The 26,598-nt window shown below is 39.3% G+C and overlaps 1 protein-coding gene across 2 annotated transcripts in view; it reads left to right on the top strand.

Moving 5' to 3' along the window:
- The window catches only part of ripor1 (RHO family interacting cell polarization regulator 1), a 108,090-nt gene extending 81,492 nt beyond the window's left edge, over positions 1-26,598 (top strand). For both annotated transcript variants that reach the window (XM_049574407.1, XM_049574406.1), the window contains exons 13-24: positions 1,839-1,964; positions 6,711-6,874; positions 8,913-9,630; positions 13,251-13,387; positions 16,633-16,753; positions 17,704-17,839; positions 20,825-20,986; positions 21,063-21,221; positions 22,104-22,300; positions 22,882-22,965; positions 23,159-23,249; positions 26,448-26,598. In XM_049574407.1, coding sequence (XP_049430364.1) covers positions 1,839-1,964; positions 6,711-6,874; positions 8,913-9,630; positions 13,251-13,387; positions 16,633-16,753; positions 17,704-17,839; positions 20,825-20,986; positions 21,063-21,221; positions 22,104-22,300; positions 22,882-22,965; positions 23,159-23,249; positions 26,448-26,545 — 2,193 coding nt within the window. In that variant the 3' untranslated portion in view covers positions 26,546-26,598. The remainder of the gene's footprint in view (positions 1-1,838; positions 1,965-6,710; positions 6,875-8,912; positions 9,631-13,250; positions 13,388-16,632; positions 16,754-17,703; positions 17,840-20,824; positions 20,987-21,062; positions 21,222-22,103; positions 22,301-22,881; positions 22,966-23,158; positions 23,250-26,447) is intronic.

Below are 26,598 nucleotides of genomic sequence, written 5' to 3' on the forward strand. Positions count from 1 at the left end.
TGCTGCTGACAGCGTGTGACATGTGACTGCTCAGTAAAGTGGAAGAACCCAGAGTCATACACAGTGAAAATAATCAAGAGGGGCAAAGTGTATGAACCAGCCAGCTGGATTGTTTTGTGACTCACTGAATCTGCAGTGTGGTGTCGGCCAGTGTTTGCCTGCTAGTTGTCAGTCTGTTGAACCTCATGGCCTGCAGAATGAAAGTGAGGCCTACAGTTTTCTTGTTTTTCAAGTCGTCTCCAGGGGCTTCATTACAGAAAAATATAATAAATGCTTGTCCCATCTAAACTTCAGTTTCAAAGATTTTAAAGGAAAAATGATTTCTTCCCACACATGAGGGCCCATGAAAAGGTCTGTGGTTGACTTTTATATTGAATCAAGTACAACAATTTGGATGAGGGGCCCACTTTGGAAATTGTTTTCTCCCTGCCCATATTTTCCTAAAGGCTGTCTTAAATTTGATTCTTCAACTGGCAATCTTAATTTCTTGCCTGTATCTACGTACAGAATGTACACAGTCTCCTTGTATCTTTGATTAGAATGGACAGATAGGCTACTCAAGATGGACGATCCATAACATCAAAGGCTAGCTCGGGTGACCTCTGTGAGGTTGTGTGAAATGCAAGGCTGTGACGTTATAGACAGCCTCAGTCTGGAAGTCACCCTTAGCAAGAAAAAATGCATTTATGATCTGTATGACCAGTGGCTGAGCACAGAGCCACCTTGTAGGCCTCTCCAGACCCAGACTGAGCACGTTGATAAAATTCAGAATGAATTGTCTGACTGTTGATATATAGTATACCCATTAATACATGGTCTGGGAACTTTAAAGCATCATCATACAAATTCAGCCTTTTAGGTGTTCATGTTGTTCCCCATCTTCTTTGTCATTGGCATACAGACATAACACAGGGCAGCTGCCATTTTTGGCAATTATTTTGAATTTAGGACAGCGTCTATGCCATTCTCATTATGGATTCCTAACTTGGGAAATCCCCAGGTAAGGTTGGCTCTGTTAGTTAAATTCCTATCCTAAGATAAGATTTTTTTCCCAGCAGTTAGGAAACATTTTGATTACAATATCAGACTTTGGAAGTTTCTGTGATGAGGCCCCTGGATTTTTAATGATGGAAAGCATAATGGAAATATGGGTTTAAATATATCTCCCATACAGTCCATACTCAATGTGTGCGTGCGTGCGTGCAGGCGTGCACGCGTGCGTGCGGGCAGGCGGGCGGGCGGGTGTGCGGGTGTGCGTGCGTGCGGGCATAGGCAGTTGCAACCCAGTCCGACTTCAGCACACCGTGAGGACAGAAACAGAAGTATCGGCAGAGACACAACACCTGCCGCAGCAAGCAAACATGCTGTCTGCTGTCATTTTGACTTGACCAGTGGACTTCACTACAAGCTGATTGGCCGTAGAAACAGTGAGTGACACCTGAGTTACAGGTGACACCATCAGCTGGTTTGAGTCAAGCTCAGACCAGCCAGTTCACACGGCTGCAACTTTTCTCTGCAATGTTCTAGAACGGTTTTGTCCTGTTGTGAATCATTGGTGAGAGCTGGGCTTTAAACTTTACTCTATGCAACCAGGTAAGGTATGCAACTGCCCCTGGGCCTTTCTGTGTGTCAGCTGAGTTGTGATAAATGATTATGTGACACTATGACCAGACATGAAAGATCCATAAAGGAATAGTTTATTTTTTGGGAAATAAACGTGTTCAAGCTGTCAGTCTCATGCATCTGTGTTAGGCACAGAGCTCTACTTAATCAAACGTCTCTTTTCAAATCCAACTCTTCATCAGTCCAGTCTTTTAAACAGTGCTGTTCTCTCACAGAACATGCTCCGCCGTCATGAAGAGCTGGAGAATGGAGCAGCGTGGTCTAATTCATCTGAATCTTCTGATGACTCGTCCAGTCCTCGGCTTTCTGTAGGAGGGCAACGCAACTCTTCACCTCATAAGGTAAAACACCACAGACACTATACCTTATTTATAATTTGCAGTCTTGTGCCATTATGATGGTAAAATGATGATGCTATCTAGCTCTGTTTATCACTGTATTATTATTATCTTTGTATTGGTGTGTAAGCTGTTTTTCCAGCTGAGATCTGTGAATGCCTTAAATGTCTCTGCGTGCTGTTCACTCATGGTGATCCATGTAGTCATCCATGATGGCTGGTTGAACCAAACTACATTTTGTAATTTATGTATATATGTATAATATCATCCTTTCACAGAAATGAGATTTCGTCAAGCTCTGTCCTCTTCCTGTGTATACGTGCAAACAGTCATGGTTCACAATATAGGGGACTTTTGCTTTGTAGGCCTCTCTCCTCTCAGGCTGCTTGTGGCCAATGGCAGACTGTGACCCAGCCCTTACCCGTCTGTCCTAAACCAGATTAGCCATTGAAATGATGGCATTTGTTGGCATGTTACACAGGCATTAGGATGGAATTAATTGTTGAACCTAGGTAGCACTGGTATAATGATTTGTTTTAGGTCTAGGGGATTTATTTACCTCTAAGACTTATTGCTGTACCAGCTGTTAGTAGCTGGCACAGCCATGAGTCTTTGTGGTCATACATAAAAGAAATGGCAATCAACATGAAAAGGATGTTGGCCTTGGGTGAGCTTAATTAACTTCCCCCAGCCTTACTTGCAGTGTAACTCACTGACTGCGTGGCTGGGCCAGCTCACTCAGGTCCTTTCGGCCCTTTTCTTGCTTTGACAGCCATGCATGGAGTTCAGTGTTGGTTTTAGTACATTCAATGAACAGACACCGACAGAAATGCTTCAGGGATGAGGGTTGTCTTTTAGCGCCCACTGTGGTTTCATCAAGAAGATTTTTTGTGTTGTCTGCTACATGCCGGTCTCAGGCATACTATCACAGGCATGCTGCTATCACCTCACTCTGGCATCTGCCATCTGTCAGGCTCATATTAGGTAAGACTTACCCTCATGAGATTGGCAACCAATCAAAACAACAACTTGTGACGGTAATCACAATTACTTATTTTATAGACAGGTTGTAGAACTCAAAAAGTATGGTTATCCATTATTCGTTTTCATCTTTACAGTATTAATAGTTACAGATTTTTTTCATGGTATCAGATTTTCACTACACAATTATTATTATGGCCATAAGAGTTCACAATAACAATATTGTCACAATATCTGTAGAAATTTTGAAAAAAAAAAAAAAAATTAATTAATTAATTAATATTTAAGTTTGTCTATTTTGGGTTTTGTCTCTTTTTGGCAAATGAATTACACTCAGAATACGAGTGTAAGGAGGTGGAGAGAGAGACTGTAACCGTAACTGTACAAAATGTTACAAAGAGAAGTTACACTTATTGGATAATGAAAAGGCAGCCAGATGGTGTTGGGAAAGAAATTGTATTTTCAAATAAAAAGACCAAAACCAACTATGTCAGCCCATTGGTTCCTACCAAAAACTTAAATTTGTAAAAAGGGTTCATGAACATGTAGTTTTATTTTGAAGGAAGGCTCTGTCATTTCCTAACACATTTGGACACAAGCATTAACCTTTGTTAGCTCCTAGAGATTTTCCCTCTTGCTGAAGAGATAACCTTTTCTGGAATAAGAATTGACCCTTTATTGTCTAAACTCAACTGAAGGTTAAATTATAACAAGCATCAGAGAGGATTTCCACAGGTGAGCGATGGGTCTGTGTCCTGGTTGAGGTAGATAAGCATACTCAAGATAAAGATAATCCCCAGGTGGCTGAAACCCTAAATTCACTTCTGAATAGCTGTTTGCCAATGAAATGTTCATACGAATTATCTGGCAGGACAAAAATAAGACTGAAAATAGGTCAGTTGACTGAAGGAAAGAGGCTCAAATATAAGGACATACTATTGAACAGCACAACTACAATATCAATGTATGTGTGAGTGGTTGAATCCAACCACAGGGATTGACGTGGTACATAGGAACTGTGATTTATGGTGAATGAATTAATTTGGCGAGACATAACAGGCTGTTTTGGGGAAGAGAATATATTGATTACAAGTACATTTCATCCAGACCTTATTACATGCATGAGACCTTCTGTTTAAGTGCACATATCACTCCCATACTGAAGTCTCTGCACTTGTTGCCTGTAATTTATGGAATTGATTTCAAGGTGCTTCTCGTCATTTTCACATCACTTTACAGCCTTGCTCCACATTTAAATCAGTGACTTGATGATAGTTTACATTCCAAACAGATCACTGTGTTCTTCTAACACTCTCACATTAGTAGTTCCTCAGTCTAAAGAGTCTGAGGCTATGGTGATGCTTAGGGCTGTGGTCTCCTGGTCGACTAGTCGATTATTTGGTCGCTATGTTCTCATCTAAACAAATTCTCATTCGTCGAATAATCGCCGTGTTATTTTCATAAGGAGAAAAGTGCTATATCAGCAGCTTTCCAGGATTAATCCATTATTTCCTGCGGCCGAGGGACAGGCTAAGTTACCTGTGAAAATAGGGGTATTTTCAAAACACCCCTGTTGTTGACAGAAAGTTGAACTCACCCACCCTAACGCTCAGTGTTGCGGTGACACAGACGTCCTGTCTGTTTCTGTATACTGACACTATTTCCCTCAATGAAAACGAAGCTTGTATTTACTTGTATTTCACAGATAAGAAACAATAAATTGTGAAGACAGTAAAACCTCCAATAAAATAGCATTTTAAGTCGTGTGTGTGATTTATCCTGGCTTCATATGAGCAGAGGAAATATCCACTTGTCGCTAGGCTAATTTATACAATGTAAAAGGCCATAGGCTGGCGCTAATAACGTTAGCATGTTGCATTTGCTTGGAAAACGTGTTTAGTATAAGACAGTTGTTTTGTCGGTAAATGTTGTGAGTTGTAGTGAAGCCAAATTATGTGCCATTACCTTTGTTACATGTTGCCGTTGTCCCTGGTTTTATATGAGAAGAGGAAAAGATCGCTAGACGCTAGGCTAATTTATACAATGTAAAATGCCATAGACTTGTGCTAATAACGTTAGCATGTTGTATTGTGGGGGAAATGTGTCCAGATAAAGACAAGTGTTTGTCTGTCAGTTCTGCGATTTATAGTGAAGCCATTTTGCGTACTTGTGTTTGAAACTATTAAGCCATATTTGTGTGTTTTGAATCAACTATATAAATAAAGTTTGATTTGAATTAAACTTTACAGCACTTAACACAGTCCTTCACCGCCAACTAGTGTTTTGGAGGTGTAACTGCAGAGTGACACAGACACACCACCACAGAAGTAAAAATAACATGCAGGGTTTTTTTCCCCCACGACTAATCGATTAGTTGAAGATTATGTGCGACTTTAGTCGACCAAGATTTTCTTTGGTTGACTACAGCCCTAGTGATGCTGCATTTAGTCAACATGCACGCTCCAAATCTGGAACAGCCTCTCCTTAGAGTTAAAATATGCACCTCACTTAGAATTCTTAAAAGAAAACTTAAAATTCATCTTTTCAAAGTTCAGCTGTGTTTTTTTCCCTCTGCACCGGTGACAGCTGTGGCCAAAGGATGGAATTTCCTCAACTTTGGCACAAACGTCCACTTTGACTCAAGTATTTCAGTGGTCAAAGTTACTTACCTCATGAGATTGGCAATGAGCTTACACGCATCTCATTCTTGTGAGTGCAATATCTCAAAAAGGCCTCGAGGGCATTTCAGTTGCCCAGTAAGATCGACCTAAATCTTGCCACCATAAGCTTCTTTAAGCTACTGGTCATATCTAAACAAGTAAGACTGTAACAAGAAAACATCAGAGAGGTTTTATTTTTATGCCACTGCACAGTCATAGGTCAAAGGTCAAGGTCACTGTGTCGTTTTCTGTCTCATTCTTGTACATGTGATATCTCGCGAGTACCTTGAGAGAATTACTTCAAATTTGGCACAAACCTCCACTTGGACTTAAGAATGAACTGATTACAATTTGATGGTCAAAGGTCAAGGTCACTGTGACCTTGCATCTGTTTAATTCACCTAAACGCAATATCTTGAGAAGGTCTTGAGGGAGTTTCCTCAAATTTGGCATGAATGTCCACTTGACCTCAAGAATTGACTAATAAGAACTAATAAGGTGTCCGAAGGTCAAAGGTCAAGGTCACTGTGACCATACAAATGTGTTTTTGGACATGACTCAAGAATTTATGCGTTAATTATGACAAACTGGCAGAAATGTCTAATAGGATAAAATGATAAAGTGATGACAATTTATATCCAAAAGGTCAAAAGTCAACTTCACTGTGACATCATAATGTTTTCTGGTCATTATTCAACACAACAATGCAGGAATAGAAGGGGACACATCTGATCAGATACTGAATTGGTAACACTAATCATGAGACTGCTGATTGTAAAGATCTTCTGTGCTTCCAGGTTGAACATGTGTTTGAAGCATCCATGTTTTAGAATTTGTATTCTGACATTTAGCCTACATTAAGTCCCAATGTTTCTGTCAAAAGTATTGACTAGTGTGGACAGCAGCAGAGGCAGTACAGGGTTTGATCTGGTTAAGTTGTTCAGCCAGCCTCTGTGGCATTCAGCCCCAGGAGAGCATGAAAGCAGAATGAGCAGAAACAGGGTGTTTGTCACACTTTAACTAATAACTGAAGTTACTGACTATGTTGTTAATGTGCTGGTTCTCCCTGTGACTCAATTTGTCCATGTCTTTCTCGGTCACCCACCAGGCAGTGGTGGTGACACCAGACATCCAGCCAGCTGGTAGTGGAAGTTCTTCCCCTCAGCCTGACATCTCATTTTGCCCCAGAGACTCCTTCTCCTCAACTCCAAACTCCAGCCAGAAAGTCAGTGCTGTCAGTGACACGTCCAGACAGCAAGCAGAAAGCAACAGGTACTGTTAGAGTTTGTTTTTTATGCTTTTTTTGGTGTGAGTATCATTTTTCTAAATCCTTTTGTTGACTGACTTACATTTGCCCATAAGCACAGGTGATGTGTTTACATTGCTTGGTATATGGGTGATTCTTCAATTATGGGAGGGTAGATTTTCAAGAAAAAAAATATTTTTTAGAAAAAACAGTGATTGTCTTTGTTAGGGCTAGGTTGTAGTAGCTCTGAAAAAAAATAATTGTGTCTCAATGATGACATTTTAATACTTTTTCAGTGTGTTGAAAATTCAAATGTGCCAGAGTTTCACTGTTTTGGGCTTGTACCCAACCCAGACTTTTTGACATCCCCTCTAAAATAAAGTAATAAAAAGCGTTAAATTCATTAAAACTTTACGTTGCTTTTCATCATAACAACTTAAAAAGACATTTTTCAAATTCATTTAGTTTATATATGTTCAGTTTTTTAACAGTAAAATATCTCTGTCCCTATACATCTGTCATTACCATCACACTCAACATTTTAGAGAGCAATAAAGTTTTTACAAACAGTTACTTACATTGTTGCATACAAATTAGATGCTCCAGAGGAATATTCCCAGACATGAGGCAGAAGCCTGATTTTTTGATGCCCACAAATGTAAGTAATTTGAAGTTTTGTACATTCTGATCTGAGAGTATGTTTATTAGGCGTCATTACCAAACAAGTTACTATATGAGTATTTTAATTCAGTAATAGGGAATTTCACTTTATTTACATATATTCAGTGTACATTGTATGCTAGCTAACCAGTTAGCTTAGCAAGTCTAAAACCTAGCCAACTTAGATAATTTTTTGTTTGAAGTTGTCAACATGGCCCCAGCTAAACCAGCTCAATGGTCAAAAAAATACAGAGACAAAATCAAGGAAGATCCTGAAAAATACCAGCAGTATCTTGAAAGAGAAAAAGAGAGATACAGGAAACACTACATATGTCTCAGAAATGCTGAGGAAAACCTAGGGCTGAAATGCATTTGTTTTCATCTGTTGCTGTGCATTAATAAAAGTGCTACACTCTACTCTACTCTTATTTGTGAGTGCTAATGACTTTATTTTCAATTTTTGTCAATTTTGGATTGTCACCCATCATACTATGAGGACATTTGAGTTGAGCATGCCAGTTTTCTTTTTATCGCTTTTCTTTTTATTGTTTGAACCTTTTTTATGTCACAAATGAGCCAGCTGGCCAGAAGAAGATAGTTACATAAGAAATGCTGTGGTTGTTTACCAAGTGATTTATTGTAAAGGAGGGTTAAGTTTTAAAATGTGTTGGTAGGTAGTATTTTCTTTATCTTTTGTTTGTCATAAAAAAAAATAAAAACGGAACACACCAGTGTTAATGTTTATGTCATCACCAAAACATGTTGTCATTACCAGAACACATTGTCATTACCATCACAATACATTTTCTGGTAGAAAATGTTGTTTTTTGTTATCTTGGGTCTTACCTAAATCATTATGGTAATGTTAAAAAGTCTAAATTTGCATTTTCTAAAAACCATATACTTTGCAATTCAAATGTTTTAATTAGTCCACAATATTTGATTGTTGAGACAAGGCAATGTATTAAAAAGTTAAGAGAGAACATGTTGTTAAAATGTATATTAAATGTACTCACAAATATTTAGAACATGCTTCTTAAAGAGCATGTGTTGTATTTACTGGAATGATTGTGAAAAACTTTGCTGTCATATCCTTTTGTATTAAAATCATTGTTTTGTTTTTGTGATGTAATGACATTTTGCTGTGACAACTTTGAAAAAAGCATCATAATATCAAAATTATCATGAAGTATGGTCAAAGCTATGTTAAGATCGTTGTTCCAGACTAATTAATGAACCTTTTGAAATAGAAAAAAATAAATATAAAAATAAAATAAATAATTTAAAGAATATTATTTCAAAATTTCAAAAATTTCAAAATTATTTCAAAAGTGCCCTGAATTGAAGAATCACCCATATATTGTGCTCTATTAAAAATAAAATGAACCAATATATGCTTTACAGGGAAGAAGAGAAGGGGACAGTTACTGTGGTGACCAAACCTGACAGTGAGGAAGAGGATGCAGGGAAACAGTCTTCCATACCAGCAGTGGATGGGGTGCTGACCAACAGCCACACCTCACGCAGCTACTCGCGCTCTCTGAGCCACATTAGTGAAAGTAGTGCTGATGGCATTGTGTTGACTGACAGGTCAGCCGAATCAGGAGACGTGATGTCTTTGGCGTCCGGGCTCTCCATCAATGACATTGAAATGGAGATGCCCAGCAGAACTCCTGAGCCACCTGTCTCTGCTGCCACAGATATTGACCTCTCAACAAGGCTCTGTGTCGTTAAAGAAAACATAGCAGCTGATGATGTCACAGATCAAAATCAACACAGGAAGCAACAGGACACATCCAGCTCTGTCCTAACATCCTCCTCTCCAAGAACTGAAGGAGTGGACCTTAACACTCTGTCACAAATGAACACACACTCACAGCCAGAGTGCAGCACACTCCCAGAGAGTGGGGATGTGTTGTATATAGCCCAGCGGGTGTCAGTGGAGGAGGAGATGCCGGCTGCAGGAGCAGAGTGTTTCTCCAAAGAGGGCAATGGTCCAATGGACAGTGGGCTGGAAGATGCTCTGACAGCTGTGGTTTCCTCTCTGGATGATTACAGAGGACAGTTCCCTGAGTTACAACTGCTGGAACAAGAGCTGAAGCTGCTGCAGGTTACACTGAAGGTGAGGATGGAGCATGTGTTACACAGGTTGCTTCTAGAGGTGGGTGGAGTTGTCAAAGAAGGTACCCAGGTAAAAATACTGTTACCTTAAAAAACAAGTTCTCAAGTAGAAGTAAGTCTAAAGTGGTGGTCAAAATGGCATGACTAACATATATAGGCACACTGCTGTCTTTTTCCCCATTTTGTTTATTATATGTAGATATGAATGATTTCATTTCAACCCTAGATGGCTCCTCGACTAAAGGCTAAAGGCTAGTTCACATTACGTAGTTTTCAGCCCGATTTTGCGTCGCAGAGACTATCGTAATCTTTTGAGTGCTCATTCCTGACAATGTGTGTTTCTCTCATCGGGAGTCTCGCCAACTGCGTTACGACCTGTGTGTGCACACCACAAGATTTCTCCACCAAGCCCTCGCCGACAGAGCCCCAGATTACACGGTGACGTCACCAAACATCGTTTTTTAACTTTGAGACGACACATCGTTAAGGCATGGCTATTCTTCCCAGTGTTGAATCAGATCTGCCTCAAGGGCCTGGGTCCAAACACAACGCGCTCCCCATGATCCTGTGGACACCGCCATCGTTGTTGTTGCTTGCTGGCTTGGCTTGTCCTCCTCACATTTCTTCCGTCCTCCTGCGTGCTGATTTGGGACATATCCCACCTCTCATTGGCTGATGCTCTTTGTCAGTCATGTCAAATCTCTCCAGTTTTCTAGCATGTCACATATCCAGTCCCAGTCACAGACAAGGGGGCAACTTGCTGGTAGGCTTGTTCACACATAAGGACTCGTCGTGGCAGACTAGCTGCTGACTCACCTCCGACCCAAGGTGGCTCTCAAGATCCTCTGCGACGTCAAAATCGCGGTGAAAATCGTGTAATGTGAACTAGCCTTAAGAAGTGATTCATGTTCAATATGATTTGTCACATCTTCATCTCCTGATTAGATAATCTGCAACATATACACCAGGACAATTTTCCCATCCTGTATCTCTTAAGTGTGATCACAAAATTCCATATGAATAGTGCATCAGAGGAGTAGTTCACCTGCAAAATGACCGTTTGTATATCAGTTACTCTCTGTTTGTTACAGTTAATTTGTGAAGAAACATTGTTTTTCTCGTATGCGTCCACATTGAAGGGAGAATCCAAATAAGGCGAACATTTCATGAATTAAGGTAAACAGGGGCCACACTTAACAACAGCAAATCTATATTAAAACATCCATTAACAAACTCTCACACAATAACAATAATAATAATAATAATAATAATAATAATAATGCATTTTATTTATAGGTGCCTTTCAAAGCACTCAAGGACACCTTACAAAATACAGGTAAACAAAAACAAGCAGCAATATATCCATAGATCATTAAGTCAAACAATTCAGTAATTTATAATAATAAGTTAATAAAATAACCAGACAAAAGTCATAATTATAAATATTAGGTATAAAATCACCATCATGAAGTCATCATCAGTGCAGGTCTCGATATGTGTGTCACCATAAAATCAGATCGAATATGCCGGTTTGAAAAATTGCATTTTCAGATTTTATTTGAAAGTGGACAGGGAGTCAGTATTGCCAGTGTCATGGGGGAGAGAGTTCCAAAGGTACGGGGCAGAGCAGCTGAAGGCTTTACAACCCATGGTAGTCAGCTGGCAGATGGTGCTGTGAGTTTGATTGCAGAAGAGGATCTAAGAGTATGGGAGGGTGTGTAGATATGAAGGAATTCAGACAGGTACGCAGGGGCTTGATTATAAAAGATCTTAAAGGTGAGAAGCAGAATCTTGAAATCAATGCAATATTTAACAGGAAGCCAGTGAAGTTTGTGGAGAACAGGAGTGGTATGATCTATGGAGGGGGTTTTAATAATGATGTAGGCAACTGAATTCTGGACCAATTGGAGTTTATGAAGACACTTGAGAGGGGGACCATAGAGGACAGAATTGTAATTATCAATATGAGATGTAACCAAAGAGAGCATGCAGACCGAGTAATATTATTGATGTGGGCCTCAAAGGGCAATGTACTGTGCAGGATGACACAGAGACTCTTAACCTGAGGGGAGGGACAGACTTTGGAGTTGTAAGTGGTCAGAGAGAAAGTATGCAGTTTAGCCAAAGTAGATTTAGTACCTATGAGGAAAACCTCAGTTTTATCACTGTTACGTTTAAGGAAGTTGTATGAAAGCGAAGAGTTAATATCCAATAAACAGTTAGAAAGGAAATTGAGTGGAATAGTGGAAGTAAGCTCGGTGGATACATACAGCTGAGTGTCATTTGCACATCCACGTGTGCAGGGTACATCACTTAAATGTTTTATTTTGTAACATTTTAGCCAAAATGCAGTTATAGGAACTACTGAGCATCTGACTGGATAAATAAGACTTGGATTATACTGTATGAGTTGTATGAGACTTTGTAAACGTATGTTTTGATATAGATTTGCTGTTAAACACATTCCCCACTTACCTCAGTTCATGAAGAATGTTGACTGTTTTGGATTCTCCCTTCACCATAGAGGCATGTGGGAAAAACTATATTTTCAAAACTATGAAAAAAATTCAATATGGCACTACACAAAGGAGCCCTTTAAAGAATAGAATAGAAAGAACTTTATTAATCCCTGAAGGGAAATCCATCTGTCCAGCAGCTCATGGTAAAATAGACTTAAAATAAAATACGTTAGAATAAATTAAGCGCACAAATAGACATTAAATTAAAATAAAATTGTCCAAGTACGATGTAAATAAAAATAGCCAAACCTGTGTGTGAGCATGAATGGAAACGTGTGCTTAGTTTTTGTTGCTGTGGTGATACAGCAGCGATACATACAAGTTTTTCTGTGACAGCTGTTGAAGCACACATGACCTTGAGCAGCTTGCTGTAATGCTAACTGGTCCCTCTCTCTCACTCTGTCTGCTGTGCCAGTTCACACAGAGTTTTGGGGTTGTTGTATGGATCTGTGTGTTGATAAAATCTGTCAGTGTTCAGCACAAACAGACCTTTTATTTGGTTTCCTGTTGGGCTGGACGTGGTGTAGCTGCGCTGTAGTGTTTTCAGATCGGACTAGTGGGGCTCTTCACAGTCTAATTTAAAGTTTATGGTGAGATTCTTCCTACCTCTACTCAAAGCTATGTTTGAGTTTATTTAGAAACAGTTTCTCCACCCAAGTGAGACGAGGAATGACAAGTTGAATTTTGCACTGTAAAATATCTAGCTCATGGCATACTGGTATCTTGGTCACAGTTCTTTAAAAAAAACTGATTTAAGGTGGAACCAGATTTGTATGGAAGCCCTAAAAGGCAAGGTGCAAAAAAATGCAGGTAATGTTGGCCTAAAATTTATCTCCTGTGTTCCGATATTATCTCCTACAGTGCATACCAGATATTATCTCCTATGTAGCAGATAAACTGAGGTTCTTGCAGACATTGCCTGCAGACGTTTTTGTGTGTTAGTGTGTGTTAGTCTGTGCATGCTCAGTATCTGCATACGCATCTGTACTCTTTGTGGGCATCTAAAGACATATATGACCATTGGTCTGTAGTCTGACTATTGATCTATCTGTGTGTGTGTGTGTGTGTGTGTGTGTGTGTGTGTGTGTGTGTGTGTGTGTAGGGTGGTAGGCACAGCCGTTCACCCAGTGTGGTCAGCCTCACAGTGGAAACAGCTCTAGGCAGCTTTGACTTCCTCAACACATCTGACTGGGAGGAGGAAGAGGAGGAGAAGGCTGACAAGAGGAGTAGAAATGGCAGGTCAGTGCTGATACATGTACTGCACTGTACCAAATTCTACATACTTCACACTGTTCATACGTTGTGTAGTTCATCAAAACCACTGCACACTGTTTATTACTTAGTAAATGTTAACATAATTGTCACAATATATTACTTATACTTGAATGCATGACATAATACATGTTCCTACATCACTTAGCTCCTGCTGTTTAAGAATCTCAGTTTTTAAAGTATCTTGCTGCCATCTAGTGGATCTGTGTTATACCATCACTATAACACAGACAAACTGCTCTGCTGATTTAACTGGTATTTAACCCTTTGGGCCCTAGGAGTTTTTGGGGGTATTTTTACTGCCTTTACTTTTAAGTTCATACCATAGTCATTATAAAGGCTACATACACAGAGAGAAAATCAGTAGAGGAGAACAGGTGTGAATTTGGACGCACTTTGTGTCGTTCGGGCGCATAGGGTTAAGAACGTGTGAGTAAAGCCTCCTATTCTTTCATAACTTCCTCAAAGTAACATAATAACACTGAAATATGGTTACATTAGGATTTTTTTTTTTTTTTTTTTTTTTTTGGCTTGACGTCACAAACTGTTTGCCACTTCTTTTTGTTGTTTACAGTAACATATCACAGTTAGTATCAGTAGGTTTGAATGCTAACTAGAGATTCACTTATCCTGTTGTTTTTCTCCCTGTGGAGTTTCTAATACCTAAAGCTTAACGCACAGATCTGATCCCATCGCTCTCTGTGTCTTTATACTTCACTGTGTGAAACTGATTGGGATCATTGTGTGTAATAACAAAGCTGGAACTACACATCTTCATCATTTCTTTCATACTGAATTATTCATACACCATGAGAAGGTTTATAAAGTTGAGGGTAATAACTAGAGATCCTAATCCAGCAAGTATCCAGGCTGTAAAGGCCCAGACACACCAAAACAAGGCTGGAGAACTAGCAGTGAAAAGAGCCCCCTGCTGTGTCACCTCTCAATGCCGTGTCTCAGCCACACATCAAACTGATGGCAAACAACCATGTACATTCTGCGCCTGCACGAGAGGACATACCCCTCCATACCAGCAGACGGTGGTTGTCTGTAATCTTCATTCAAAAAGAGAAACCAGAAGACACTAGTCAGCCGGTTAGCACATTAACAGCACAATCCATTGTTGAAAGAGCAAAGTATATTTACTGTGTGTTAGTGAACAATGACACAAACCATCAAGAAACATTTCTGCTAAAGAGCTCTTCACTTCAGCTCTTTGTTTACTGACATCATTTCTGTTTCTCTTCTTGTGCACAGAGCTAAACTGCCAATTAGTGATTTCATTCACTGACAGGCTCCACTGTGCCGATGCCTATTCACATGCTGAATCGACACTAAAAAAGGTCAACCAGCACTGACGAGGGCAGCAGATGCTCACCAGTGGCCTAACTTTGACCGACAGCTGACCATCGGCTTTGTGTGTCAGGGCCTTAATACTCCTAAAAGCGTTCTCTGTACACTGTCATAAAAAGTAGTCTTGTTTTGATTGGGGATTTTTTTCTTGTGTGTCATAAAGGGACAAATTAAAACCTGACCTTAGGACTGCCCTAGAGGAAAGGTAAAGGGGAACATGAATGTCTGAATGTAATTTCATGGCAATCAATCCAATAGTTGCTGAGATATTTCACTCAACCTGTGAACCTCCTCATGGCCCATTGAAAAATGTCCTCTGGATACCATGAATATCTTTGCAATATTTCATTTAAATCCATCCAATGGTATTTCCCCAAAGGAAAGGAATCTTCAAAATAAGATCTTCTAAACATAACTGAGCTCGATATAACATCAATATGACATTTTGACCATCTTCTCATTTCATTTCATTTCATTTCATTTAACCTTTATTTCAACAGGGAGGTCCATTGAGAGCGAGCTCTCTTTTTCAAGGACGCCATTCATGCAATACATACTTGTTAAATTCAGCTCCAGAGAAATATCCTTCCTCTCGTGTCATCCAGATTCTGATTTAAGATCCCAAAATGCTCTTTTTCCTCTCTCACTGCAGTAATCTTTATGTGTTGGACACAATCAGCTGTTGAGATAACAGTAAGATCCAAAAGAAAACTTGATTGGCTTATTAATGAGGCTGCACAATTTCAAAAAGTTGTCAAAGTGATGCTCTGTATATTTTATCTGTTATCAAGGTTGAGAAGCCTCTGAAAAACACATCAGAATGTAATAATCTCCAAATAAGAAGCTGATTTATTTATGATGGGACAAACAAAAGACTGTTGTGTGAGCAGCAAACGTTTTCCTCCATGTCACCATAAAGCAAAGTGGTGGAAAGACAGACTGACCACCAGACAGACAGACACATCGACATTGCTATTCCTAGAGCCATATCACTAGCATGGCTAAAAACAATGAATTAAGGTTTTGGTAGACAGTATAGGTTAGGGATAAACTAACCTTACATAGCATTCCACACTGTCAGACATATTTTAAAGAAGATTTTACCAAGAAAAGTCATGAGTAAAAGCAAGATCAATATTTACTTGGTATTTACTTATGTTATGTAAGAGCTGAAACTACTGCTCAGAGGACAGAGCTGCAGACTACTCAGGGCCAGCTGTCATACTCACATACAGTCCTTTTTTGTGTGTGCAATACTGTTAATCTTTTTGTACTTTTATCAAATAATTTGTACCAACACTGTAACACTATTGCTTATTGATAATGTGTTGCCTGCTCTATATTGCCTGTTATTCCATCTGTCTGTACGCCAAGAGCCTAATTTCCTTCTGAGGGACAAGGGTTGCAGTGGTATCTCAGTTTTAAGGTACACCATGAAATTAAAATTAACCTTATTTTAGTCATTTTCAAAAGGGAGAGATTTTACATAAATTTCCATTTAAAATGATTTGATTTAAAATGAGTTTCAGTTACAGTAATAAAACATTTGTTCAACCAAAAATAACCCCACTGGTTTCATTCCTTCAAGGGTTTTTGCATTTGTGCATTTTGACTTAACATAATAATTCTGTAATACCGTGATACCGTGAAGCCACAATATTTTCTGAGGTAGTTATCGTACCATGAAAATGTCATACCATTGCAACCTTATGAGGGACACAAAAGAACTAACTGAACTAAAGTGATCTGTATTGAGCCATCAGGCGCTCAATCCAGTTGACCCCTGACACTAACAGTTTTAATGGAAGCCTACCATAAGACTCTGCATGTCATTAAAAATTCCTCCTGTATGTCTGTAGGTCTCTGCAGGACAGAGGCTGGGACAGCCCCTCCTCCCCCCCTTGCCCCCTCACCACAGGCTGCTCCACCTTAGACCGCACCCTGGTGGTCCACTTGAAGAACTGCAGCACACAGCTGTTGGTAGGTGACCTGCCACACTATACTCAAGTCACTTTCCACACTCAGATAGAGGTCTCTAGCATCTGTGATATTGTTACCTTGAATTCCAGCTGTCAAGGTTTCAGCTCAGCAGATAATGCTTTTTCAGTGTTGGACATAAGCAGCACCATTTAGATGAATGGAGGACAAAAGTCATTTTATTTATCATCTACACAATACAACAGTTTGAAGATCTGTTCTGAAGATGATTGCTGAATGATCTGTTGCACTGGTTGTTATGGCTTTGTTTATAAGTATTATATACATGTATATATACATGTGTATATATATATATATATATATATATACGTACATGTGTGTGTATATATGTGTGTGTGTGTGTGTGTGTGTGTGTGTGTATATATGTATATATATAGAGAGAGAGAGAGAGAGAGAGAGAGATATTGTATAATATACAAGTACATAGTGACTCAGATTATCTGGCTTGATCATTTGAGGCATTGATTACGGGGGTTGGCATTACTTTTTCAAAAGACAGTTACATTTATTTATAACCTGTGGAAATCAATAAATCACTGTGATAAACTCTTTAATAAGTAGCGTTAGCAGTTTAGGTTGCTACAGTGTTCGTGATAGTTAAGGTAGTTCTAGTTTCACCACTGCAGTCATTGAAAAGTTGTGACTTTGAATACGAGAAGCAGTAGCAGCTGTAGCAGTTTTATCAGTCATAATTATAGCAATTGGTATAACAATGAATGTTGTTGTACCAAAGGTCAGTGTTCTGTGAAAAAACACTGTCAGATAAGATTGGTCCGTTCTTTGACAAACACACCATATAATCACAAAATGTGCATCATATCCATCTTATTAGAGGTTTACTACAGAGGACCAAATGAGAGTTTTAATTTGAGAGGTTTACTGTTGTGTCAAAGCTGTTGTGTATGTTGATATATATGGCATTATGTCTTCAGTGTCTGGGTATGTTTGGTCCGCTACGGTGTGGAGAGATGTACGCCTTGGACAGACTGCTGAGAGAGGCTCGAGTCCTTGAAGTCATCCGACGCATCGCTAAGGACAACCCAAGACGTCCAAGACAGCCTGCTGAAGGTCAGCTGTAGTATCTATATTTCTGTCTGAGCCCTTATTCTCTTTGTATGAAAATTACATACAGAAATGATCATTAAACCGACAACATTATAATCTAAAGTATTAACCCTGTTTATCACTGCTTAGCATGTAAGATCCAATATTGTGGCAGATGAAAACACATTAAACTACAAGGCTGTGCACACAGCTGCAAGGAGAGAGAAACAAAGCCAGAGAGCACTCAGAACATACATCCTCCATGCCTACCATAATCCTCTAAATGTGTATTATAATAATAATTTACTTTTTTCTAAGTGTATTTACTGTGCATCTTCAGAACACCCATAGTGACAGACAGTCTTAGATTTTAGAGAATACCTGAATTCTCACAAGAGACAGGTTTTATAAAGGGATGTATTGTATAGAATTATAAGTGACCCAAACTCTTGACCACTAAGTTACAGCTATTTAAATGTATCATGTTGCTGTTGCACACCTTATAGTCAACCACTTGTCATCTAAATTTGGTCACAACTGTGCAATCCAAGTGAACATCTTTCCATTTAAAATGCATTAAATAATGTCCATGGTCACCATAAAAGGACATTTAGAAAAGGTTCAAAAGTGAAAGTTTTTTTTACTGACTATTTGAAGACGTTGATGGAACGTTCACATTTAGACCATATTTCACCAGGATTAACAATAGTGAGATTTATTTCATCCTTTACAGTGTGCAAATAATACCCCATCATCATTTTGGAGCCTAACTAAGAAATCACATCCAGATTTCTCAGGTGAAAGTCAGTATTTCAAATCCCACGGAAATATGGTCTAAATGTAACAGTTCAATCAACGTCTTCAAATAGTCAGTGAAAAACCTTTTCTGAACGTCTTTTCACCATCATTGTTTATATGCCTTTATAACCTCAAAATGCTCACTGTAATATTTTACTGTAAAAGTGGTTCTGCTTTAGGATGACAGCAGTAGCCCACCAGTAGCACTCAAGTTACATACTTAGTCACACTAACACCATTACAGCAACAGCTTAAAAGGACAAAGAAGACCATGTGACACATGCTACAATACATTTGTATTTATTATGCAACAATTTAAATGTAACATAAAAAATGTCCCTCTGGTTGGAGGAAGAAGTTTGATATGGCGGAAACCTATAAATAAAAGTAGTAGTATTAAAAAGAAATATATTTTCACTGAGACAAGGGTGAAGGTCTATTGAGGGTTTGATATTTGAGTGTAACTATAATTTCTCTAATTGCAATATGAAATGCTTGACTAAGGATAAACATATTATATTACATTCTCTATATTGTTTGTATGATGCTGTATGCCAAACCTCTTGGCCCTCTTTTTTCCACATTACTTTGCTGTTACATTATTCACCCCCTCCCCAATCCAATATATGCAGCCCCCCGTCACTTTCTGTTTCATATTTTTGAGGTGAAACTGCTTAAAAATTCAATTTTACAAGCTACAGCAGCAGTCCATTAAGTCAGACACATTATCAAGCCAACATTACACACACACACACACACACACACACACACATACACACGTGCTGTGAAAATGGTCTGGCAGCATGTTTATGCAGATGTTGGTCCACACTGCAGCATGCTACAAGCCAGCATGCAAAAACAAGCAGCCTGGACTCCTTCGTGAGTGACACAGAATATGTGTTCAAGAATCTTATCAATTTATATGTTAAATACATCATCCACAAGCATTACAGGAATACAGTACGAAATAACCAATATGTATGTGTCAGTGACAGAAGAATGAGAATAAATAAAGTCATGAAAATATATTTCTCACCATATCTGGTTAAATTTGGATTACATTTAAATTAGGGTTTTGCACAATATTCAGGTGGAAAGAATGAGTATGGCCTCTGTGGAGAGATAGAGTCCGTGTTGGAAACCTGAAAGAAAAAAATAAAGCTTCTATGCCTGAAGGTTTCAGTTTGCTTAAACCAAAGCACAGGTCTGTTGGTCAAACAGCTTTTGAAACCTCCTCCCCTGATGTAAGCAATAGTGTTTCTGTCTGTCAAGTCTCAGTCTGCAAAATGTGGCTCATGTTTCTTTGTGTATGGAACTGTGTTGAAAAAGTTCTGATTGGTTCAGCAAAAGCTGAAGAAACTGGCTATGGAACCTTGAGTTGAGATTATTCCTTATTTCCATGCTCAAATGTAGAGAAAAGACTTGAGGCCCAATTTAAATAATTCAAAACATTGTTTAAACTGCATGGTGCATAATCTGGGCACAAAGTAAGGCATAAGGCTGCTCCTCGTGCATCATTTCATTTACTCAATGCGCTAGAATCAGGAACACTGTAAAACAAGCCATATGATCTAGCATACACTTGAAATGATCTGCACATGCGTGTCTAATTTAAAAACCTCTTGTAATTTGTTCCATTAATTTGGTGCAAAAAAACTACAAGCAAATTTACTGAGCTCAGTACTGATCTGAGGATTTTCAGGGGATAGTTGCACACAGCATCTCTCTATAAATGTTAAGTCAGACAGCAGCTGCTCTGCTCTGATCTCTGCTATGTTCACATTTTACAGAATGTCATTAATATTTTCCTCATAAATGATCACCAATCTGCAACCTATCCATGTGTCCCTGTGTGTGTAACAAGCAGAGTGTACACATGTTGTGAACCTGTTGTATATGTGTATCTTACTATTTGAGTACAATACAGCAATGATCCATCTGACCACACATCAGTTTAAGACCTACGCTCTCATGGGTGCACATTGCACAGATGGCTGAAAAGCACATTTGCTGCTTTCACAACGTGGGCACTGGCTGTGAAAGTGACAACTGCGTCGGTCAGAAACTAACAATGACAGTTGCGCTGCAGTGGTCGTAAGATGATAGGACCCTTAAACTTCAATGAGCTTGATCCAAAACTAAAACTCAAACTACACTAACTCTCTCTTCCCTCCCTCTCTCTTTACTCTGTCCTGATTTTCTCTATCACAGTGATACCACAGCTGGGCCTGTGCCGGGGAGCTGTGTCACTCTGGCAGCAGTGTGTGGGGCAGGGCAGTGTCTACAGCGTCTCTGCTGAGAACTTGCTGGTTACATTGTCTACACTCTACTCCAGAATGCTGCCTGAGAGGGCCAGCAACATGGCCAACACAGGTACAACAATGTCTGCATGTGTACAGTTCATATTAGCGTGTGTGCTGTGTTAACACCCATATGTGTGTTTGTCCAGTGTTCTTGTGTCTGGTTGAGCGAGTGCTGGATCAGAGGTTACCGCGGCGGAGCAGTAACAGAGAGGGAGTGATGGTGACGCTGTTCCAGCTGTGGAGTTACTTGGATGCCAACGGCATCAGTAATATAGAAACACACATTGCTGAGCTGGCAGAAGAAGGTATTCCATACACAAACACACACACAAAATCTTGTACTTTTATCTTTGTGAGGACCCTCATTGACATAATGCATTCCCAAGTCCCTTACCCTGACCTTTAGTGTATTTATGCCTCTCTGGCTATATGCCATCTCAAGAAGGCCTTGAGGGAATTTCTTTAAATTTGGCACAAATGTCCACTTGGTTCATGGTCAAAGGTTACAACATGTTCTCGGCCATAGTTCAAGAATTCATGCGCTAATTATGACAAAATTTTCACACAAATTTCAATAAACGATAACATGAGGACTTGATAACATTTTATATCCAAAAGGTCAAAGGTCAACCTCACTTTGACATCAGAATGTTCTGTAAAAACATTTTTCTGGCCACTTCTGAACATCATAACTTAAGAACATTAGAGGAGACATTTGGTCAGATGTGGAACTGGTGACACTAATCTTGGGTGTCCAAGATCCAAGTGTTGAACCTGCCGATTGTATAGATATTCTGCGCTGCCGGGGGGAAGATGTGTGTGAAACATCCATGTTTTCACAGACATGGATGTAAACTGTAACAGCAACCTGACTGGTCCGCAGAGGCATACAACCACGATTTGGTCAAAAATGGCTCTTTTAACAGAAAAGGCTGCTGACGTTTGCCTTTGTCCCTTACCCTGATCTGAAACCTTTTTGTAACCTGAACCTTGAAACCAAGTCGTAACCCTGTAACAGGCATTTGAAAAAATAAAAACTGGCCAGAATGTCCTCCCTTCCTAAACATGTCCTCACTTTGTTGGTTAAAAATGTGTTTTGTTCTTCACATAGCAAGTACAAGTATAAACACACACAAATATAAATGAATGCAGAAAGCACCTCTGATGCGCTAACCTCCATCCATCAGTGTGGTTGGTGCAGAGTCTGGCGTCATGTGACCAGGATGTGATAGTGCAGACTCTGCGGCGTCCTGCAGAGTGCAGCCTGAGGAGAGAGGGTCTTCACGCTGTGGCCAAATTACTGAAAGACCCACGAGGCAAAGTGTCAGCCTCTGCCAGCTCTGTGCTGAGGAGCCTGGCTGCCCAGCCCAGACAGAGAGAGCAGGTGAGAGGACACTGGACACAGTGTGTGTATGTGTGAACAGTGTGTTTCAAGCACTCCTAGTTTCACCAAAGTCTTGCTAAGAATATACCATATTTTAATGTATTTTCTTTTACAAAATTGTCTTCTTAATGACATTCACTCTGATCTCTGTCTATTCTGAGATACTGAGAATGTTACTCCAATTTTAAGGTTTAATATTAAAACTCTATTTATCAGTATCAGTCTTATATCTTTGATTGTATTGTTAATCTTTTTTATGATGATGTATCTCTCTTTAGTACTTTGGTAATAAGATTGATAATGGTGACACCTTTTCTAAATTTCTGCACACATACATATTTTTGCCGTGTCTGTACTGATGGTGTTATCAGCCTGCATAGACAGCGATACTGATATTCTGTAATAAAATAAAAAAGATAAATTAAGTAGAATAGAGAGAGATTGGGCTGTAATCATAAAGCCTCAGTAAGGCAGAGATATTACATGAACAGCATTGTTAAAAGTAGGGCCTCATCATGAGATTATCAGTGCATAATAACATGTACTGCAGAGGTCAGAGCAGTGTCCTTTGTCCTCCTCAGGCTTTGGTCAGCTGTTTGGAGCTGCTGGAAGATGAGAACGTGGACACCAGAGTCTGTGGATGCAAGGCCTTAGCTTGTCTCAAGGTACAAACATGTAGACTCTTTGTGTTTTTATCCCAAGCTGTTGAAATACAGTTTTAAGGCACCATCGATCTAATGGCTTAATAACAGTAAATTTAACGTCATAAAATCATGTCTGTTTGCAGCCTTTCTGTACTGTATGATACAGTATTACCCTATCATACTGACCACTGTATTCCATCCTTTGTCATTCCAGGCCAAAGAAAGTATTGACCAGTTGGTGTATCTTTGTCGGACGGACAAAGATGAAGTCCGAGATGCTGCCAAACAAGCGCTGCTGGTGCTCGGTAATATTCATTATCATATTACTTAGAGTAACTGCTAAACAATAAATAATAAATAAAAATAATACGATCCATATTGAGAAATAATTTGCCTCGAAGCTGCACTAGGTAACTTTTATTTTTCCAAAAATTGTTATATTTGCTGAAACTTGTCACTATATCCTGTCAGTAGTACATGAGACAGATGATCTGTGAAAAAATCAGGTGGCTCTGGCTCCTCTAAGTGCTATTAATTGTATTTGAAAGAATCTGTGCCTGAATGAAAACAACCAGTCAGAGCCAGGAGGTGTCTCTCATGCATGTTAGTCTCTATCCGTGTACATGCTGTGCTGACATCAACAGCACTAGGAGGAGCCAGAGGAGCCTGATTTTTTTTTATTTATTTTTTAACAGATTATCTCTCTCATGTACTACTGTCAGGATATAGTGACAGTATATGCAAATATGACAAAAAGTTTCTTATATGCCTCCACGCCGATGATAGCCGTGGCCAAGGGTATTATTTTTCCGGGTTGTCCATCCGTCTTTACGTCCATTTGTCCCATTCTCAAGAACGCCATATCTCAATAACATCTTGAGAGATTTTCTTTAAATTTGGCAACATCCACTTGGACTCAAGATTGAACTGATAACAATTTGATGGTCAAAGATCACTGTGACCTTGCATCCATCTTATCCTCATAAACGTGACATCTCAAGAACACCTTTTGGGGGTTTGCGTGGACGTGCAAGAGTCTGGTTAATAATTCCACTAACACAAACGAAATGAGCAGACGACAATGCTGCGAGCAAAACAAAGTGTAGTGTGCGCAAGCGTGAACCACTTGTTTTCATTTGGATGATGTGCTGCTGGATCAAAGACCATAGAGTGCTACACGTAGGGCGGGGTTGCCAGGTCAGCTTATAAGCTGCGACTTTGGGCTTGTTTTTTTGTGAAGTCGCTTACAAATATTGGTAGTCACGGGTTGGGTTTTTTTTTGGGCTTGTTTCTAAAGTGGAGTTGCTTATTTGGGCTTGCTCTCTAAACAGCGCCTTTCTCTATATCCGTCTAATGTCAAACAGAAATGTATACAAAAGTGTGTGCCAGATAATATACATAGAACAAATAAACACACACTAATACTCACTGTATGACATTAACGTAAAACAATGAATGAACATTACTTATCGCTTATTATTTTTAAAAAAAAAAAAAAAAAAAACAGCTCATAGAAAGACTGCGTGCTCTTACTTTCACATGCAGAAATGACGTCATCAGCTGGGTGATCACGTGCTATCCGAAAATGGCCGAGTGATACGAGTGCATTTTCGTTCGGACCAGCGGAAAGTTTGTTTCAAAACTCTGTGTGTGTAAAAAGTAGGAATGCACCAAAATGAAAATTTGTGGCCGAAGCCGAATAATATTAAACGCTTGGCCGAATACCAAGTACCGAATACTGAATATCATTGTTTAGTTTTTCATTAGTTTTTGCAGATGAACCCCCTCCAGATTAGTGTTGTCACGGTACCAAAATTGGGACCCACTGTGTGATACCAATGAAAATATCATGGTTCTGAGTAGTATCACGATACCACAGCAAAAATGAGGCAGATGTGCTTTTTGTCATTTATGAAAAGATAAATCACTTTTCTATAATACATCAGTGATATTTCAATGGAATAAATCACTTATTGACTTATTCATACTTCAAAAACAGCATTAATGAGTGATGAACATAGGGGGGGATCAAAATAAAATAAATAAATAAAAGAATCAACCAGCCACCCTCCTCCCCTTCATAAGTAAAGAACAGTCCCTAAAGTGCGGTGAGGTTTGTGGGCCGTGAACGGCTCGTTTCTCCTCTGATACATCACGTACGGTCTGTGTTCGGCTGGCTCGGCTGTCCAGGTACTTCTGGGCAGTCATGACACCAAGAAGAGGATATTATTGGAGCCGACTTCTCCGTCGCCCGGTAAGCCGATGGCCACCATATTTGACAGGAATACATTAACGTTACTGTCTGTGTCTGTGACCCCCGTTCAACCCACAATCGATGGGATTCGTCTTTCGTTTCTGCTGCTGGTTGAAATCTGTAGGCTGCTCGCACAGCGTGCTGAATGATTTAAGTCTATTTTGCTCGCTCAAAACTATTTTTAGTCGCAAATGCGAGTGTCGTGATGGACGGATCGCCACACTGCCGACATTTTACTCTGCGCGTCATGGCACGCTGTTTGATTGCGTTATCAAAACACGCCGCTATTATTCAGCCTTGCTTTTAACTTATTCCACCGAATACCGAATGTGTGTTTTTTGCAATATTCGGCCGAATATATTCGGTTACCGAAAATTTGGTGCATCCCTAGTAAAAAGCAATTCCACACACGTAGAACTGAGATCCACAAATGTTTTTTTGATTCACAAATAAAAACTGAGTTCACAAATGCCTGTTCAAAAGTTGTAAATGTTAGGAAGATATTCACAAATGCTTTTCATTTATTTGCAAATTAATTTAATGTATTCACAGATATTTTTTGTATTTGTGGAATGTGTTTGTGTATTTGCAGATCCGTTTTATACTTGCAAAATATTTTTGTGAGTTTACAAATCTTTTTTTTGTATTTGTGGAAGGTGTTTTATATTTACAGATTACACATTTACACACAGATTGTCGATCTGTTCACACACATAATTATGAAACAAATCTATCTCCATACAGTTATCGCTGATATTGGGATGGTGGTCCCCAGTTAACACTGTTACTGTAGCTCTGTCAGCATTATTGCTGTTGTTTAACACTGCTTATGGACTTAGCACCGTTAGCTGCTAGCTCAGCCACCTCCATGTTGAGAATGTCCAGACAACTCATACGCTTTAAATTTAGCATAGAGTCCCTTCAAATGACGTTGGTTGTGTTTGTGTTAACAAACTTTGATATGTCTTCATGAACCTGCACATAAGGCACTTGCTGTTTCTTAATGTGATAACTTATACATTTCTCTTTTGCATTTTTCATCCATCCATTTTTTTATTCCACTTATTTATAGATTTGTGACATAATTAAGGCAGAAATAAGGAAATCTACATCTTGCTTGTTTTCTGCCATTTGACTTTGTCCAGTGCAAATGTCTGTGGAGAGGATGAATGCATTCATTCATTCATTCATTCGTCCGTTTTTTTCATTCCACTTTTTTTTGTGTTCTTCCATTAATTGTGTGGAGCAGGCGAAGAGGGGAAGATGGCCCACAGACATGTGGAGACGTCTCAGGACAGCATACCAAGACTCTTTGCTCCAGGAAGCATGGCCAGCACAGCTTTCTAACACCACACACACACACACACACACACACACACACACACACACACACACATACA

This window comes from Epinephelus fuscoguttatus, linkage group LG4, assembly GCF_011397635.1.
Source record: "Epinephelus fuscoguttatus linkage group LG4, E.fuscoguttatus.final_Chr_v1".
In the NCBI taxonomy this organism is placed as follows: Eukaryota; Metazoa; Chordata; class Actinopteri; order Perciformes; family Serranidae; genus Epinephelus; species Epinephelus fuscoguttatus.